Genomic DNA, 18,674 nt, shown 5'->3' with positions numbered 1-18,674 from the left:
ATCCCTAACACCGGCCCCATCCCTTCCTCCGCGAAGGGTAAACCCATCCGTGTTTACCCCCCTATCCCCCCTAAAACCCCCTTCCAGGGACCGGGACCCCTTAACACCCCCCTTCCAGGGACCTTTTTGGGGTCCCCCCGTCCCTCCGCAGCAGCCCCCGGATGGAGGCACCTGCTCAGCCCTAAGGACGCCAGCCCCAAGCCTCCTGCAGGCCTTCGAACCCATTAAAAAAAAGCCTTTTTTTTTAATGTCACCTTGGCTTCTCGGGGAAGCCACGGGCTGTCCCGCCTCCCGCTTGCGGCTGTGTGCTGGAAATGGTTGGGAAAAGCTGCGGTCGGTTCTGGGTTTTGCACCGCACGCGCCCTGGGGCCGTCCTTGGGAGCTGGGTTTTGTCCCTGCAGGTGCCCTTCAGGAGCAGGAGGTGGAAATACAAACGGGTCATGGCATACGGCCCCTTCCCTACGACATACATGCAGGGCGAAGGCTGGCAGGCCTCTTTGTTTCCCCTTCGGAGCGGCCGTGCCGCCCCGCTGGGCTGTGAAGCAGCTTTAGGGGGTGGAAATGGTATTTCCACACCGGTTTTGCACAGTTCTGCCTCCAGATCATCCCCCCAAATAGTCCCACAGCTCACCAAGCTGCGTGCACCCCTTAACTGGGGTTAATCTGGGTAGACGGAGCAGGCGGGAGCGCGAATGACACAAAAATAGTTGTAAAACACGTTCCTTTCTGCGTGGAAACAACGTTTTTGCTTTTTTTTTTTTTTAAATGCAAGAAAGCCTGCGTGGTGCAGAATAGTCAGCAGCCCAGGGGCTTGGCACTCGTGGTGGATGCAGGAGATGGGTAAAGCTCAGCTCTGTGGGATTCAGGTCAGACATCAACCCGGTGGTTTTACCCCGAGTGTTGGGTCGCTGCTTGTTTCGGAGTGGACGTTTCTCGGCGTTGCTCGGTGGATCTCGTTACGGTGCGTACATTAACGAAGGGGGAGACAAACACAGGTCTTCTGCTGCGCAAGATGTCCTGTGATTGCGCCCGGAGATCATACCTGCGTGGGTTAGGTACAGCACGTTGTCAAGAAAATGACTGCTTTCGCAGAAGCTGCTCTTTTCCAATTTTAAAAAAACATTTGGTCAGAGAATTCCCTATCTTCTCTGATAAGAAGAAAAGTAAGTGCTTGCCCGGGACTAGAGATCGCATTACGTGGCACTGAAACTGGTTTTACATACTAGTTAGGTCTATTTTTAGTGTTCCTGTTAAACCTGATGTTTTCTGCAGCAGCAGGGCTAGCTTCAGCGTTCCCTGTCCCCAAACACTGACCCCCTGATACTCCCTATCTATGTCCTGCCAGACTCTGAGCTGCGTTGGCAGTCCAGATGCTGAACCCGCCTGGATTAAAAGTAGCTCCTTGACTTAATTTTCTACCGCAGTTCGCTGTTTTTTTGCATTACTCAGCCTCGACTGTACCAGCAGGGGAAGAGAAGGAGCGCTGGGGCAAGCGCTTGCGAAGATCAGTGTAGCCAGCAAGAAGAATGCCCGTGGCATTACAATTTTGGCGGAATTGGGCCAGTTTTATTTACATGAAATACGCATGGTGGTCGCTTCGGCGTTGGCTAAAGCACGGATATTTATTGGTTCAAATCACTTTGAGACGAGAAAGTGAAATGCTTGTCCTTCTTGGTAAATGCAGTTTTGGCACTCTTTGGCTTTTTGTTCTTTCTGATGGTAAAAAAATTACTACCTGAAAGTTCTGGTGGATGTCTGAAGCTGGCATGCACGTGGGGTAGATTTTAGTGTTTGGCTTCGCTTCTGTTTTGTACTTGAAACTGGAAGTGTGTCTTGGTAATTTCCGTAACCAAAGGGTCCGCAGAGAACGTGTGGGTAGAGGTTTGTTGCCAAATCGAGCAGAACAAGAAAGAAAGTCGACTCTAAAGGAGAGCATCCATGGTGAGAGCAGAAGAAACAAGCCAAAGGAAGGTTCTGGCCCTGTTTTGGAGGTTCTCAGGCTCGCTCAAAGGCAAAAATAACTACGTGACTGGCAGTTTGGAGGAGCGTAGCTGCATTTTTTTTCAGGCAGGGTACCTATAAGCCCACTTTTCCAGCCACAAACGCTTCTTTTTTTTTTTCCTTTCCCCAAATGGAAAGGCCGTGAAGGAGCTGTTCATTGCGAAAGTTGTTTTTAACACGTGAAGCGTTGCTCTCACAAAGCCTCCTGTACGTTGGCAAACCCCAGGCATCGCTGCAGAGCTTGAACTTCGAGTCCAGGACATCACTGGCATCAATTTTTTTGGCATGTCCTGAGCAGCAGCGGAGGAGCTCCAGCCCGCACGGCGACGTTTCTCGGGAGGGCTGGATTTGCTCTGCGGGTACGCTGCGGTTGCCCGGGTTTTAACGTGTGGGTTTCAACGTAGAGCCTGCGGGCTGCAAGCGAGGGATCCGTGAAATATCCACGGAGCAAAGGTAAACCTGTCAGCAGCGGGCTTGGGGCTTGCTGCGCGCGCGTCTCCAGCTCTCCCGCGGCATCAAGACTGACTGTTTTAGGCCAGGGTGTGCTAGCACGGAGAGCTGTTGGGCTGGCTGATTTTTTAAAGGGATCTCTGGTTGTCCAAGTGCTAAAATACCTGGCGTAGTGCTAGATTTGGGAAGAGTCGGTGCGGACACCTGCAGCTGGATGAATCCACGACAGCTGGCAACCCATTAGAAGGTGACAGAAGGGGGGGAGCTGCAGCAGGAGAGGCCTTGGAGGAGCATCTGCTGAGACGAACGGCAGCAACAACTGCCTGCGTGGTGTATTAACGAGAGAAAACCCGTAATAACCACATCCTCAACTACGTGAGCAGCTGAAGGTAACGGGAGGGAGGTTATAAAATCAAAGAAATGTTCAAATCAAAGAAGGGTTTCTCTGGAGCAGGACTCTGGCTCTGTGTAGACCGTCACCAACACCAGACTGGGGCAGCTGTGGCTTTGCCCAGCCAAGGACAGGGCCCCCCACCTCTCCGTGAGCTGTCCTAAGGCTGCATCACCCTCCAGGGGAAAAAAAAAATCCCACAGAGCTGACCCTGGAAAGGTCGCTGATCCTCTGGGCGGAGTGGTAGCTCTCCTGAGAGGCTGCCTCAGCACCCTGCGTAGCCCAAGTCCTAAAAGGTGGTCTAAATCAATACTGACAGTCTCCGATACTGAGATGAAAAGCCTTTAAAATGCTCTTGCAGCCCAGGTGTCTGCGCTTCCTGATCCCAGAGGTGGTTTTAAATACGACCCGGAGAGCCGTGCCACCCAAGAATTTCCCCTTGCCGCAGCAATTTGAATGCTCAAAGCGAGCATTTCTGGGGGGAAAAACCTCACAGTTACGAGGCTCTCGAACTTCCGTGCGAGCCCGTGGCTCTCTTCGCGTGAGCACGAGGAGACGTCCGCTGCGGAGAGGTGCTTTGGGATTACCTGTTACAGCGATTTACTTGCAGGAGCCCCGCAGCAGTTGCAGGGTGATCGCCTCGATAAGCTGCTGGTCTTGCGTAGAGTACGAGGTGCGTCCTGCCCGTGCTCGCGCTGATGTGGCAGCACGCATCCGTCGCCTGGTGCCGGCCGGGGGTAAAACCTCATGCTGATTCACTGGGATATCCCAGCTGAGCCCCCGCATCTGTCTTAGCCGGTGCCCCGACTCCAGGAGCCGCCAATTTAGGAAAAACACGGCAAGGGGACGGCCATCCAGCACTTCTTCGGAGCGCTCGTGCTGCCTGCCGAAGGTTTGTGCCTTGGGAAGAGCTGGAATCGGTATTTAATCGATTATTTTTTTTCCTCCCGCAGATCTGATGGGATCTTTTTTAACCCCTCTGCAGCCTCCTGTGGTGAGACCTTCAGACGGGGCAGCTTGGTATGGGAGCCCCTCCGTCCCCAGGAGGCAGGTTCAGCCGGCTCCGCTCAGTGAAACCCCTAAAAATACGAGGTTAGAAACAGCCGCCTGCATCTCATGGTGGAAAGAATGGGAAGGAAAAAGGCGAGAAAGCAAAAGCAAAAGGCACTGGGAAGCAGTAAAGCTGGAAAAGCGGCCGATAATGGCAGGAGGAGCAGAAACGAGGCGCTTGGCTGCTGTAGGGGGGCGTATTTTGAGGCTGGAAGGCTTTGAAGAACCCACGTTAAAATGCAAAAAAAAAAACCCCGAGAGGCTCAAATAAGCCAAGGCAAATCGTTCCCTGCTTCAGTGCCCTGCTAACGGTGCCGTAGCGCCTGGACGCGGTCTCCGTGGCGGGGACCGCTCTGCCGTGCTGCACGGAGCGGCCTCTGGGGCCTGCCTCAGGTGATCAGTTGGCAGATGCCCCTATTCTGGCGGAATTTGGCCCAATTTTGGCCTCGCGCTGAAAGAGTCAAGCGGCTTCTCTGCGCGGGAGCGCTTCAGCACCGACGAAGCAAGGCTCGTTATAAACGCTGGGCCGTGCGGGCTGTAGCTGAAAGGAGTTTGATCGGGCAGGTATTTTATAATGCTGGATTAAAAGGGACAGTTTGTGTAATTGTCACAGTAACTACTGCGCGCTGGGGGCGATTGGAAAGTAAAATCGAGCGGCTAAGGAGCGAGAGCGGCAAAAGCAGGATGGGAAGTGAGAAAGGAAGAGAAAGTGGACGTCGGCAGAGCCAAAAAAGACAGGAGGACGGTCCTAAGGAGCCTCACCTTGCAGTACGGGAATCCTTGAGCTCTGCGGCTGTGTTCAGCGAGCGTTGACTGCGCTGGGTGGCCGATTTTTGGAGATCTGACAGCATTTAAATGCCTGCAGAAAAAAAATGTTAAGGCTAAAAGAAACGCAAACCTCGTTCTCTGTGCAAGCCTGCGCTAGGGAGCGGTTCAGAAGCCGTGGGTTTTCTTTCCTGCTGGGCCGGCTTTGGAAGTGGTGCGTGGTGAGGCCATCCAGAGGTCGCCTGAAGGTGGCCGAGCCAAGCGAGGATCGTGTCAGGGAGAAACGTGAGCTGCTTGGCCTCGGCCGGCCCCGCTGACCGGCATCCAGCTCCTGCAGGAGCCCGAAATCGGGGAGGGGAGCAGCAGCGCGCGGCTCCCGATTTACGGCGTGAGTAGCTGCAGCGGCGACCGCTCCTCTCCCGCGCTGCCGACGTAGGAAATCCACCAGGACAGGCTGCGAGCCCCTTCCCGAGGATTTCAGGGCACGGATAACACCCGCCGCGGGTTCACCTGGACCTGGCCGTGCTGGGCCCCGTCCATCCATCCATTTTACCACGTGTCTGCGCTGTCCCCGTCCCCGGAGAGGATGCCGGGTGGTGGCACGTCCAAGCTGCTCGGAGGGAGGCCGGCTGCTTTCACTTTTGCTTCTGCTTGAGGCGCTTTCATTTTCACCCGCTCAGAGCCTGCGCACGGAGCGGCGAGGGCCGCACGAAATTGCAGCCCGGACTTGTGTCAGGGTTTTGTGGATGTTTCTAGGGGCGAAGACTCTTCTTTGGGGTGGGAACAGATCTGAAGGAGCTTCCGAAACCTGAAATGGAAGGTGGGGGTCACAGCAAGCCGCCGGGCTCGGTGCCACGCTCTGTGATTGTTTCGTCTCGTTTATTTATGTATTTCTGCAGCAACTTTTTTGGGGGGGGATTTCCTGGGCTTTCATTTCTGACACAGCAGCCGAACTCGCAGGGAACAGAAGGAGCAAATGTTTGACTTGCAACTTGCAAAATTGCTGCTTACGTTGCACTTCCCAGAGCTTCCCGGGCTTTTCAAAAAGCCTTTCGCTTTCACCCCTGCGAGAATATCCGAGGCTTTTGCTGATTTAGCACCTCACACCCTTGACGTTCTGCTCCCGAAGGGGTTTTTAACCCCGGGAGCTCCCTGGTCAGCTCGGTGTCTCGGCGTCTGGAAACACGCAGCGGGGTTCGGCCGCGGCCTTTCTCACGCTCTTCCCGTCTCAGTCTTTCCCCAGACTTGCCGAGGACGCGGCGTTGCAAGGCGGTTTCAGCGGGAGGAGCGGAGTGCCGAGCCCCGAGGAGCGAGGCGCTCAGAGCAGGAGCCACGGGATTACCTAGCGCCCGTTGCAGCCCGGTGCTTTTGGGCCAAGAGGAGCGGTGGAGGGAGCCGGGCTCGGTTAGTCTGGAGAAGATGCTGAGGACAGGTCTGTCGCTGCTCCGCAGCTCGGGACGTGGCTCTGGACGTGCCGGGGGGGGGGGGGGTTAGAAGCAGAAAGGGGTTTGGCATTCGGTCCGAGCCTTTGCGCAGAGCTGGGACGCAATTCCCCGCTCTGATTCACGTGGGGGAGGCTGAGCTCGCTGATTGCTGCCTTGAGACTCGGAGGATGCAAGAGGGAGTGAGAGACAAAGCAAAAAACGAGGGGCAAGTGATGAAAAAGACGAGCAGACGTATCCCTTCCTATCCTCGTTAGGCTCAAAGAGAGAAAGCGATAATACTGGCAGAGGTCTGCAAGACCTCTTTATCTTTTGTTTTTCGGCCCTGAGAGCCCAGTTGTGTTCACCTGCTTTCGGACCACTTCCATCTGGTGCTCACAGGGGCATCGCCTGGAAGTGGGACTGCAGGAAGGGCATACGAGAGGGCGCGAAAGATGCGAGCTCGGGGGCAAAAGTACTTTTAAAGGCTTCCCTTTCCATGCTCCCAATTTCTGTCCCTAGCTATTTCTGGACGCGTTTTTATAGCGTTTTCGCCCCACCTTTTGCCACGTCCGCATTTGTCTTTTGCTTGGCACAGGGCAGACGCTGTCTCCCGTTACGCCTAGTAGTTCAGGCTCGCTGAGCAGCTGGGTGATCTTGATGCACACAGTTCGAGCTGTTATTTTCCTCTGCCCCTTTTAAAAGATCCTTTATTGACCTTGAGTAGTTCGCCTGTGTCACAAATCTTGTTATTTCTCTAAGTAGTTCTCTCTTATTTATTTATTTATTTAAGTTGAGGGAAGGGAAAGATGAAAACCGACCCTTTAAATACAGGATTCAAACCCCAGGGAGGTTGCAGAGCAGTGCCTGGTGCTGTCCTGCTCATCGCCAATGAACGTGGGTCTTTCTGCTCTGGAGGTTGAAACGGGGCCTCAGCCGTTTGTCTCCAAAAATTGCTGGGAGGCCTTTCTTAAAGAGCAGCCCGCGTGCGAAACCTTGGCGTGAGGTTTGGAGGTTTCCACGCTTCCCTCCTCGTAGACGATTGCTTTTATATTTTTTTAAGTTCACGGGGCCGTAAGCGATAGACTTTTTCGGCGTGTCTGTGCCGCGAGCTCGGCTCGAGATTTGAAATCCCGTAGGTCGTGAATCATCGCCAGCAGTAAAGCTTTGTAAATGTGCACCAGGGACCGAGCCCAGGATTTGCCGTGTTTCTGCATGGCTGCTTTCATTGATATCTGGATGTCAGCAGCTGCAGGAGTGTAAATACTGCGGGGCTTTCCTTTGGCTCTGCACGTGTGTTTCATTTGGTGACTGCTTTGGGATCTCTGCTTGGTGGGGAGCTGTTGGGAAGCGTTTTACCGGGATGTTTTCCTTAGGAGATATCTGGAGAGGATTTGGGCTTTGGGAAGGCTCTGCCTGTTGGGGCTGTGTGGGAGGGCTTGCCCTCGTGGCACTGAAAACCACGTTTGTTAAGACCTTTAGAGCAAAAACCGATAACCCCAAGCAACCAACCTGACCACAGACCAGTCGTGTGCAGGAGTCAGCTCTCGCAGCCTGCAGGAGCTCACCACAAATCTAAGCAGCTTTTTAGCACAAGAGAAAAAACTCTGACCTGCTCAGAGGTCGTAAAGTTAATTTGCCAGCAGGTTTTGCTTCTTTGGCAGTTGTTAACAATTTCCCTTTTTTTTTTTCTGTTGCGAAGAAAGAACGTTTAAGAGCTCGCTAGCCAAGAGCCAGCCCCTTTTCCTCCTGGCTGAGGGCAGTTTTGCTTTCAGACCAAGACCTGGGGGCTGCGTGGCTGGAGGGGAGCTGCTGGAGACGTCCCAGTGGGAGCCTCAGAGCTGATAGATCGGCTCTGTGGAGATCTGGGCTTGTTAAATCAGTGTGCTGGGCGTCACAGCCAGCTGCCACCCGGCCCTGCTGAGGCCCTGCACCGACCTGGGAATGGCCAGGATTAATATTTGGCTTTTCTCCCCCCAAGGTTTTCATCCGGAGTCACAAGAGTCGAGTTCGCTGCTGCAGACAGCGGTTTCAGTGCTGCAAAGCTGCTGCTTGGATTCTGCGTCTCAGGATGGTTTTCAGTACAGCCAAGCAATTCTGGTGGAAAACGCTGTTTTTCTGAATGAGGTAGGACCGCTGGGACAGCTGGAAGCTCAGGAAACGGTGGCATTTCTTTGGGGCCCCGACTGGGGGGCTGTAGGGCTGTAAATTCCGGTTTATTGGCACGTCTGTCCTTCCTTTGTAGCGTGCGGCTTACCTGCCCGCCTTGCAGAGCCCCGTTTGTAGATCCTGACTGAAGAGAGCCTTTGCTTTGCTTTCTTCTTCTCCTCCCTTCCCAGTCTGATCAGGAACAAAAGGCCAAGTCCGCCAACGCTGCCAAATGTTCAGCAGGAGCTCCTGGAGCCGGTTGAAATGCAGGTGTGATGCCCGGTAGCAGAGCTCTAATGGCACTGCACGTCACGTGTAGTTCTGATTCGCAGCAAGGCAGATGTCCACGTGGTATTTCTGCCCTCGTGCCTGTGCAGGCACCAGGTTTAACCCCAAATATCCCTTTTCCAGCTGTCCGGGGTCATTTATGGAATCACTTTAAATGCCTTCATCCCTACGGTCTCGTTGCCGTTGGCATGGAAGACGAGCTGTCTCCTCTGAGGGCAGGAGCTGACCCAAGCTTGTTGTCATGAATTAAAGAGAGCTTAGAGATCTTGGCTGCTTAGAGCCAGGGAATTCACTGGCCGAAAAGCTGGGAAAGCAGGAATTAAGTCAGTTGTTGATTTGCTTGAGAGTTCTAAAGTCAAAATAAGCAAAAGCAGCGATGAGACTATTGTTTTCTTATCTTATAATCCCATTTAAAAAAAAATCCCATCCTTCCGCAACTTCTTTTATCGAAGCCCAAAACCATCACGGACACAGCTCTCTGTTTGTTATCAGCGCTGGGAACGCGAGCTGCCTTATTCATCAGACAAAAGAAATCAGAAAAACGTGTGATCTGGCTGGAGCCAAACCCTCTGAGCTGTAGCTGCGTGATAGCATCTGCTCTCTAATCAAATAATTCAGGCTTTCCTGGTCAGCGGAGAGAAACATCTCCAAGCATCCCCCCTCGTGTAGGTATCCGTGGTTGATTCGTCCTCTGACGGCTGCAGCTGGCCCCTAAATGTGATGCTTGACCAGCCCGTGTGCCGCGCAGGGAAACAAGCTCCCCAGCAGCCTGGTGAGAGGGGCAAGGAGGAATAAAGCTGGATTTCCTCGGGGCGCACACAGCCACGGTCACCTTTGTGCCACAGCGGGGATGCTGCGGGGCTGGATGTGCCTGCCCTCCTTTAGAGGGTGTTAAATGTTCTTCTGGGGACAAAACGGAGTCAGAGAGCTGTACGGATTGGGGTTCTTGTGGGATATGGGGCGTGCGTGTGCCCGGGGAAGGGGATGCCCACGCAGCTGGAGGTCCGCGGGGCACGCTGTCCTGACGGCACACGTTCTCCGTACTGCTCGGTCACTGGGCTGTAACACTAATGGGCTAGAACGAAACGTTGTTGTGTCTTCCGCAGCTCAAAGCTTTTGTCCAAGCAAAGGAAGCCGCCGGATACAGCCAGGAGGAGCTGGAGGAGACCTTCGCGTTTCTCCTGTTTGACAATGAAGAAGAGGTAAGCTAAAATGTTTACTCAGCTTAGAAAGTCGATGCCAAGTGCCTGCAAATGCGCTCCTTCCCACAAAAGCCCAGCAACTCCGTTGACAGAGCGTCCTGGCTTTTCACACCCTGGTTACCTGCACAGTTAGCGCTGCGTAAATATTCCAAAGCAGGTTCAGAAAGCAGCACCCGGGAGGTTTAGTGATGGGTCCTGTTTTCAGACTCTCCAGCTGGTTGCTGTTTGAGGTCTCCTTTGCCCTCTGCAGGGAGCTATAAGGAGTTTTCCTTTGTTCCAGTGGATTTACGGTCAAGTACAGGGAGGTGAAACCTTTCACACACGATTAGAAGAGAAAAACATTTCTGTGATAGAAGGCAGGAGTTTATCAGGTGGTTTTGGACAGGTTCCCTTGGTTTCCCTGTCTACATGGGGAGAGAGTCTGACAGCTACTGGGAAATAGTTTTCTTGCCCATTTTTCACGAGGATGCTTTTGACTTTGTGTGAAGAGTTTGCCCACACGAGGATGCTCACGAAGTCCAGTGGGTACTCACTTTTAACATTTTTTAGTGATGCCATGGTAAATCCCTGCAGGGATGGTTTTGTTCAGGATGACAGTGGCCTGAATGCAGTTTAATTCAGTTCAGTTTGGGTTAAGATGCATCAGAACAAACAACATTCAGTCAAAACCGGGGAGAAGGAACTGTCCCGCTTTGTTTTAGCTGTTTGAAATTTAGCACTGCCTGTGCCAAGTGACTGGCTCCTCGTACAGGAAGGAGGGAGCTCGAGACCTCATCTAATGTAGGCACCTAAAATCCTCGAGCTAAATTGCTGTCTGGAGATTCCTCCGTCTGTTGTTCAGAGGAGGAATCTAGCTCGATAATCTAAACACTTGGCTTTTAGGAGGCAGATGTTAGATGAGGTAAGCTCTCCGTGTTGCTTATAAAGAGGCTGAGTACAGTTTGAGCAATTTGCTTTTATTTCTCACCCATACCGAGTTCAAACTGGCTGCTCCTGTTGTCACTCTGGTCAATATACGTTTGGTCTTGGCACGCTTTAATGAATCTGCTTTGGAAGTGGATCAAATCGCAGTGGGTGAGACACTCCCAAGGCAGCAATTGTGCCCGTGTGTGTGTAAGCATGGAGTAGAAAACGTCCTTACTGTTCATGCCAACCCCACTGTGGTTATCTTTCAACAAATTTCCTGTGCACATAAAGAAAGTGCAAAGTCCAGCCGGATCCTTGCACCTCTTTCTGGAGATGCTGAATTTTTTCCAGGTCTTCTGAAGCTCTTTCCTCGCCCCACAAACGTGGAAAACGCTTCTGTTTCCGTGGAGGTTGTTGGAGCAGTCCTTTATAAGTATCGTCAGCATTTAACACCCAAAATGACACGTTTTCTTCCTGTTGGTTTCAGTGGTTGTCGCGTTTAGGAGTGTTTATACTGCACGTGTTTTGGGTCTGCGGTGATTTGTAACTGACTTGCCCGCTGCAAGTATTCTGCTGACTGTTGTACTGCAGAATTTGGTAGCTGTGCCCCTCACCTTTGAAAACAGACAGTAAAAGAGGCTGTTTCTTCTTTTGAAGGCCAAAGAAGTGTGTCAGACAGGCCTCCGAGTTAACAGCAGCTCTATTTCCATGCTTGGTGATCCAGCGAAAGGTAAGATTTCCATTCAGTTCACTGTTCTGGAGACACTGTCTCCTTTAAAAACAAAACCAAAAGGCCAGCTAAATTCCTGGTACTGCCTCGGTGCTTACTGCAAAGACCCACAGAGGTGCGTGTGATTCTTACCAGAGAAATTGCATTTGCTTGGATCGAGGAAGGAGCAGTGTTTTCCTTCTGTCCCCTCAATCAGATGAGGATCTTCCCCAGGAAATATGTCGTCTCTTCTCCTCTCCATTTCAGGCTTTTTTTCCTTTGTTAATAACCACCTTTGTCACCAAAGTGACTTTTTGGCAGCTCTGCACACCGGTTTGCTCTTCAGAACCGATTTGCTGAGCTTTTGCCAGCAGTCCTGTTAATAACCAGAGCAGATCGGGATGTGCCAAAGCCCTTTAGAGCCCATGCTTGTTCTTTGCCCCAAGGCCGGAGTTCTCAAGACGTGCAGTGCTCAAAGAAACCCTGCCAGAAGCACAGTGTCTCCCAGTGCTTGTCCTGGAAGTCTTCACCACTGAAGGGCCATAAAAAGGGCAGCTGTGTCGTGCTATGGGCCTGCTCAAGCACCTCTGCAGCTCGTGCTCCCCACATACAAACCTCCATATTGCTGTTGCACGACTCCAAACTGAGCAGAGAGCCAGCCCAGCTTCCAGTCACACCTGGAAGCCCTTTGTCACATCTCCCTAGGAGGGACAAGCCCTTGCTTGGTACGTTTTTCATGCACTGTCATGTGTTGCAGACAAAACTGAAACTAACTGGGCTCCTGTCCCAAAAGAAACCCAAGTGAACTGCTCACTCCTTTCCTAGAGCTGACCCTGAAGCACAAAATGCTGTTCCACACCAGCAGTCAAAATAGGAAGAGAGTCAAAAACAGTTTCACCCTTTTTGTGGCAGCAGAGTTCGATGAGGTTTGCAGTGCTGGCCCTTCAGAGAATCCCCTTCGCAGGAGCTTCCTCTTTACAGGTTTTTCAGCACTCAGCATTGCTTGACAGACCGTTCATGCTGTCTTGCACTGCTTTGGTTTCACAGGGGTGTATATCTCCAAGTACGCAGACTGTCTTCTTCCAAGACCCTGGTACCACGGCAAATCAGGCTATATTGTCATCTGCAAGCTCATTAAGGTAAAACGCAAGTTTTTTTCTTTTTATGTGGAGTGGTTTTCCAAAATCGGTGTACGATGCAGGCAGTTTTTAAGGGCACGTTGGTGCCCATCGGTGTGGTGGGGCAGGGTGGAAAGTCAGCTCTGTTGAGAGCTCTTTGGGATTTTTAACCATGGGATGTGCCAGACTAGAAAGCAAGACATCAGGCTGGGCTTGGCTGGCGGCCGGCAGGGATGCGGAAAACCTTCCAAATGCCACCCCTGCGATCAGAAATTTCCAACAGGATCGCTTTTTTCCCCTGAAATCTCATGCATTTTTGCAGTTTGAGGCAGGGGTCTTAAGGCAGTTCAAGTTCCTCCTTAAGGAGGAACTCCGTTCCTCCGTGGGGCTGGCGGAGGGCCCCTTTCTCACTTCCCCACTGGCTCCTGCTCTCTGTAGCAGGCTGTGAAAACACATTGCTCCTCTTGGCTCTCCTCAGTAGGGCTGGTTTGTCTGCCACGCCAAGCTCAGACGAGTCAGCCCCTCCTGTTTGGAAGGATTCAAACACCCACAGCCCCCTCAAGACAAGAACACTTGCCTTTGGGGAAGAGGATGATTCGGGGGTCCTTTAAAGTATGTTCCTGCAAACACTTTTGTCTATTCTTTTTATTATCGTTATTAAATTTGCTTACCCAGGGGAAGGTCAAGGTGGTGTCCGAGAATTACACAACCAGCTACACCTGCCCCTCTCCCGGCTACGACTGTCACGTCGCCGTGAGCAAGAACATCAGACCGTCAAAGGCCAGCCCCTGCCAGGCCTTCGAGCAGAGCCAGGTACGGGGTTTGTAGCGGAAGGACCGCGCAGACAGCTCATTTGCAGGCAGCAGGGAAGCACGGCGTTGGCTGAGGTGCCTTTGCTCGTTCTCCACCACGTATTTTCATCTGTTTCCCCTCTCCCCTTAGTATTACGTGTACGAAGTGTCCGATGGCAGCGCCGCGGAGCGCCCCAGGCAGATCTGCCCGTACATAGTCATCACCTGCCAGTACAGAGAGCCAAAGGAGATGCCCGTCTTAGCTAGAGAAAGCCTGTAAGCAGCTTGCTGTCCTTCCAAAATACTGGGTTATTTGTGTGGGCTGTTTTTCCCCTTCCCATTGTTAATATTTCTCTTTTTCTCCCTTTTCTCTAGACCTGAGCCTAACCACAAAGGTAAGGGCATCCGTTGGTTGGATTGGTTTGATAAATGTACCTTTATCTGTTTGCCCTCCTCTTTTTTACTGCTTTTTCTGAGCCGTTCTCTCTTTTACCTGCAGCATTTTACTGCCCGTGGAGGGGGCAGCTCTCCATCCGGGGCCAGCTCTTGTGCAACATTGCCCTGAGGACCCCGTACAGCTCCACGATTCCAGCACAGCTGTGAGTTGCCCTTTCCTCTCCTTTCTGTGCAATATTTGGAGTGTGCAGCATTGCAGCCGCTCTTACCGATCCTTTCGGGATCCTTTTGGGTCCTTAGCAGCCAGGTTGGCATCCAGCACCTGCGTATCCGTGTACCAGCAAAAGCCAATTTTGTGCCCCCTGCCCCATCCCTTTGTTGATCAACAGCTTCTTGCAGCTGTGCCAGATTACCTTACACACAGTCGGGGAAATCATCAGTGTCAGGAAGGGATTTGGGGCAGCCAGCAGCGTGGTGTCACACGCAGTAGCAGCTGGAGGAGGACACGAGATGAGGCTTCGTGCTACAGTTGGAAAACAGCTGCGTTTTGTCACCACTTTGTTATGTTAACTGTTTGGGGATGTTTATTCTAAATCAATTATTCCTGCTGGGGATTATTTCTCCTTGTGAGAAGTGGGCTTCCTGACAGGGCAAATAAAGTTAGCCAATTGTGTTTACAGATCGGCACGGTGACAAATAAAGTATTGAGGTAACTAGCGTTTAAAAAAAAAAAAAAAGAAAAAAGAGGTATTTAAAATCTTCATTAGTCAGGGGCCATCCAGCAGGTGGCAACTTGGAACAGCCGGTAGCAGGGCACCAATATCAGTGTTTGGAGTGGTTCACAGTGACGGGGCTACCTGGGCTCTTTGCTGTGCTTAATCCTGAGAGCCTTTTATGCATGCGAGCTCCGCTGCTTTCACCCCACAGGCCTCCCAACCTGGACATTAACCATGTCATGGGTTTGTCTGACTTGAAGAAAAAGCTACCCGAAGCTGCGTTTGGGAAAAGAAATTACATTGAGAACGAAGGTGAGTGTAAAACCCACCAGCATTTGCAGGGGACATTTGCAGGGAAACAGGCTTTCCCCGTCCTACAGGATTTCCCAGTGAGGTGAGGGACATTGCACCTCTCGGGGTCTGACCCAGCGCCTCCTGCAGCTGGGCTGAGTGGGGCAGCTGCCAGCCAAAGCCAAAAGCTGTGGCCGCCTGCAGTAGCTCAATTTTGCTGTGAGATTCGGGAGCAGGTAGGGTGGGTCTGAGATCTTTTTTAAACCGCCTTGGGAGTTGCAGAATAAAGAGGCTCCATGGCAGCACGTTAAAATGAGGTATTTCCCTCTGAAGGGCTCGCTGTGTCTGTTGAAGCACACAGCAACACCACTTAAATTGCTTTCCTTAGCTGCAGAGGTAAGATAGGAAACATCTCCTGCGAACCAGGGGTTGAAGAGGAAACTCATTATAATATGAATGCGTATGTCTTATATTAGGAAATCTTAATAACAGGTTTGTTTTTTCTCTTTTCTTTTAAAAAAACAAAACAAAAACAGTGCTTCCATCAATTGCGCCCCCACCTTCCCGGTAGGGGAGTGCTTGTTTGTTTGGAGTTGATGCAAGAGACGTTACTTCAACATGAAGTTCTCTCTCTTTTGTCTGCAGTCTGCTTCCAGGGCGTTTACTTCAGTCTATATGAAGTGGAAATAGCAAATAAGGATCAACATAAAATGAATCAGTTGTTGGAAAATCTAAAGAAAAGGGACTTGGTAAGTATTTTAAAACATTTTCATTCTGGCAGGAAAATATTCTTTTAAATGATCTTTTGAGCTATTGGTAGCGTTGTTCACAGATTCTGAAATAATGCAAAATGGAACGAATTTCTCTGCTTTAAGCGTTATTTTCATGCTTAGTTATTCTCCAACGTAGTTCAGTCTTTCTTTTAACTGAAGACTACTCCCTGTGAGCTGGGAACTGATTTCTGGGGTGAGTGCGCCTTGTCGCAGGCAGATGTTTTTGGCCGTCTTTGTGCCAGGTGAGGCTGGTTTATTGGGTTGTCTTTTCATTTCCGTAGTGAACAAGGGCTGCAAGGGGATCTTATATACTAAGAAAGCGGGACCTTGCAATACTAGAATGATGATTACTAAGCAAAAGACATAAGCTGCCACGCGCCTGCCTTTCTTCCTTTTTTTTCCTGGCTGAAAAATAGTCCCCACTCAGCTCCTCACAGCTACACTGATGAAGCCTCAGGGGCTTCCCGAGATACTGAGATTTCTCTTTGCTTTAAAAGAGATTTTTCCCATCTGTTTGTTGCTGAGGTCTGCTTGCACAATATGACCCGATAAGACTTATTCCAGCACACTGGGGTTTTTCTGCTCCCAGCACAATCTTCACATCTCCTTTTGACTCCAGGGGCTGAGCACCGCCCCTGAGGAGCTCAGCCCTTCTGCTGGGATTTGCGCTTGGGGCTTGGCTTTGCCGCTGCTGGTTGCGCTGTCCCATCTGACACTTCCTGTAGGTTCAGGGTTTTAAATTCCCTGAAAACACACAACTGGCTGGGCCCGTCCTCCCCTCAGCGTAAGCTGGCAGCGCTCCACCACCTGCCCAGAAGGGCTGCCGCTGTGAGGCACTGCTGAAGAGCTGCCCACCAATGTGCTTCTGCCCGCGTGTAACATACCAGAGCAGGCGTTTGCAGGAAAGGCTCTCAGACTCCATAAATTGTTGGTGAGACTGCCTTTTATCGGTGACAACAGGAGAAGTGAAGAAGGAGATAGCGTCGACAACGTAAATGTCCCTTCTCGTGCTGGTGATCCTGAGCTGTGCAGCATCGGGCGGGCATCTGGCTGTGGCGCAGACCCATCCGCGCTGAAGTTCATCTGGTGCTGCACTGCTCCGGGTTCCCAGCGTCTGCAGGGACGTAAGCTTGTCCGCGCTCCTTTTCTTTTCGTTTCTGCCAAGCCTCGCAGAGCTGGACTCTGTAGAGGAGCTGGGGAAGATGAGGTGTGGCCGTGAGGAGCTTGGTGCTGAAAGCCAGCAGGAGCACTGTTTCCCTAAAGCTTCCCTAAAGCTTCCCTACCTTTGTATACCTGTCAGTCTGGATTAAACCCTCTCCCGTATCTCAGCGAGGACACAGTCACAGCCACTTTGGGTGTGCTTTTTCCCTTCCCAACGTGCTGCTGAAGGGCTGTAGGGGAATCCTCTTTGGCAGCTGCCCCCAGCAGCCCAGGTGAAAAACGCCCTCTGTTTCCTTTCCCCTTCCGTGGTGCGCAAGCCTGGCGTGCGGCTTGCAAGTGAAAATGAAAGAGTAGCTGGGAATGAGCAGGGTTGCTCGAGGCCAGCTGCACTCCTCTGGGTGGAGGGTGACTTCTCGCAGCTCTGTGTCAGGCAGCTGCTGACTCGTGGCTTGCCTTTCCCCCGCGTGTGCCTGAAAATTGCCCCGCTGGTGAGAAACGGTGGCTGTTCCATTGAGCCGGGTGACGTCTTGGCTTTCATCCGCTCTGCTCGGCTGGCTTGAGACGATTTTGAAGCAAGGAGCTACCGTTCCGAAGGGCGAATACCGCGCTGAAATTGTTCAGCGTTTCCAAAGCTGCTCCGTTGTCATGCGGGCTGGGCACCAGTCCAATCCTCCGTTACGTCTGCATGTGCTGAATGGGACCGGCGAGCTTTCACAGAGCGTTAGGAGCCCCTAGAGTTACTCGTGTCCTGGAAGTTCCCCTAAAAGACACGTCTACACGGAAGAAAGAGATCCAAATGGGTGTCCTCGTGGAAGAAAAGGCAGCCCGAGCCCAGCTCTGAGGTATTAGGCAACACCCAAATCCAAGAAAAGCCTCGATAAACCCACGGATCTTTTTAGACATGCAGTCATCCGCTTCCGAGACGGAGTCACAGCAGTCTCTCAGGCTCAGCACATGTTTTTTCTCTAATATTTATTAATGCTGATGCTGCTAATAAGCAGGCTGCGTGGCCTGAACTCAGCCGGGCTTGTGGCTGGAGCCGTTGGCTGTGTAGTCAGATGCTCGTGTCCAGCTTTGCTTTCCCTTCTGGGAAAGCCCTCCCCTCGCGCTGCTGAGAAGCGTTCGTGGCTGAGATGCCCAGGGACTTTTGAACCGAAGGGACTGAAATTATTAACCTTGCTCGTTAATTGTTCCTAGCAATCGGTTTGGCTAAGCGTGTATTTCGTTTTAAGTAACAGATGGGAGGACTCCGAGACGAATAACAGCCTTAAATGGAATGCTTCGGGTTCCAAGTCCCAGTGACTCAAGTGGCACGGCAGCGTCCTCGGCAGGGGTTGAGCCGGTGCTGTTGGCACACGTTCACCGGCGCTCAGGGCTTGTTGACAGCCGTGCCGAGTGACATAAAGCGTGCTTAGGAGGGAAGGGGGAGGCTGCTCTAACTCTCGTTTGTTCCTTACAGGCGATCATCAAATATTTACAAGATCAAGGAGTTCTTATCCTCCTGACCTCCTCTGCGTTGGCACGAGATGATGGTAATACACTTGGGCTTAAATGACCTGCCCCCGTTTAGAGGACGGGCGCTGGCAGTTTAAACAAAACCTGTCGCTTTACTTCACAGGATCCGACCCCAAGGAGCCCGTCAGCCTCCTGGCCCTGTTTCTGTTCACCTCGTCCCGAGCAGTGTGCCTGAGAGGTAGGGAGGTTCTCTTCGCTGGCTTCAGATGCTCCATTTTGGGGGCAGGATCTTCATTTGAGGGTTCTAGCAAACGTATTCCTCCTGAAAAGCTGATTTCTCGGCTCAGCACCACCTACAGCGTTAGTGCAAAGGGTGTTAAAAGAGGAGAGAGGAGTTCCGTCTGCTTAGCCGTGCTGCATTTTTAAGCTGATGTAAACCAGGTCTCCGTGTTTTGACCCTTCTGTACATCCTTGCCCCTTCACAGGAGGGGCAAAAGTAGTGAAAAGTAATTGCTTTTCTGCAATTATTGAGTGAAAAATAACCGCTTTTCTTCCTCCGAGTTGGTTTTCAGCAACATCTGCTCCCAGCACTGACTTACGTGTGTCCTATGAGGGGGTAAAACCTCGTGGCATTTGCTGGAC

The 18,674-nt window shown here is 51.9% G+C and overlaps 1 protein-coding gene and 1 long non-coding RNA gene across 2 annotated transcripts in view; one reads left to right on the top strand and one right to left on the bottom strand.

Moving 5' to 3' along the window:
• The window catches only part of TASOR2 (transcription activation suppressor family member 2), a 36,023-nt gene that overhangs the window by 416 nt on the left and 16,933 nt on the right, over positions 1-18,674 (top strand). The window contains 13 exon segments of the mRNA XM_066990559.1: positions 5,890-6,089; positions 8,060-8,205; positions 9,621-9,716; positions 11,280-11,352; positions 12,379-12,470; positions 13,125-13,262; positions 13,392-13,516; positions 13,616-13,635; positions 13,740-13,839; positions 14,564-14,664; positions 15,289-15,392; positions 18,037-18,109; positions 18,196-18,270. Of these exon segments, the coding sequence (XP_066846660.1) occupies positions 5,890-6,089; positions 8,060-8,205; positions 9,621-9,716; positions 11,280-11,352; positions 12,379-12,470; positions 13,125-13,262; positions 13,392-13,516; positions 13,616-13,635; positions 13,740-13,839; positions 14,564-14,664; positions 15,289-15,392; positions 18,037-18,109; positions 18,196-18,270 (1,343 nt within the window).
• On the bottom strand, positions 144-5,284 carry LOC106038741 (uncharacterized). The gene is made up of 3 exons (XR_001208816.3): positions 5,168-5,284; positions 4,655-4,751; positions 144-1,042 (listed from the first exon to the last, which is right to left on the bottom strand). It is a non-coding gene; the product is annotated as an uncharacterized lncRNA (long non-coding RNA).

This window comes from Anser cygnoides, chromosome 1 (assembly GCF_040182565.1).
Source record: "Anser cygnoides isolate HZ-2024a breed goose chromosome 1, Taihu_goose_T2T_genome, whole genome shotgun sequence".
Classification (NCBI taxonomy): Eukaryota; Metazoa; Chordata; class Aves; order Anseriformes; family Anatidae; genus Anser; species Anser cygnoides.
This window is presented reverse-complemented; position numbering and strand designations above follow the sequence as displayed.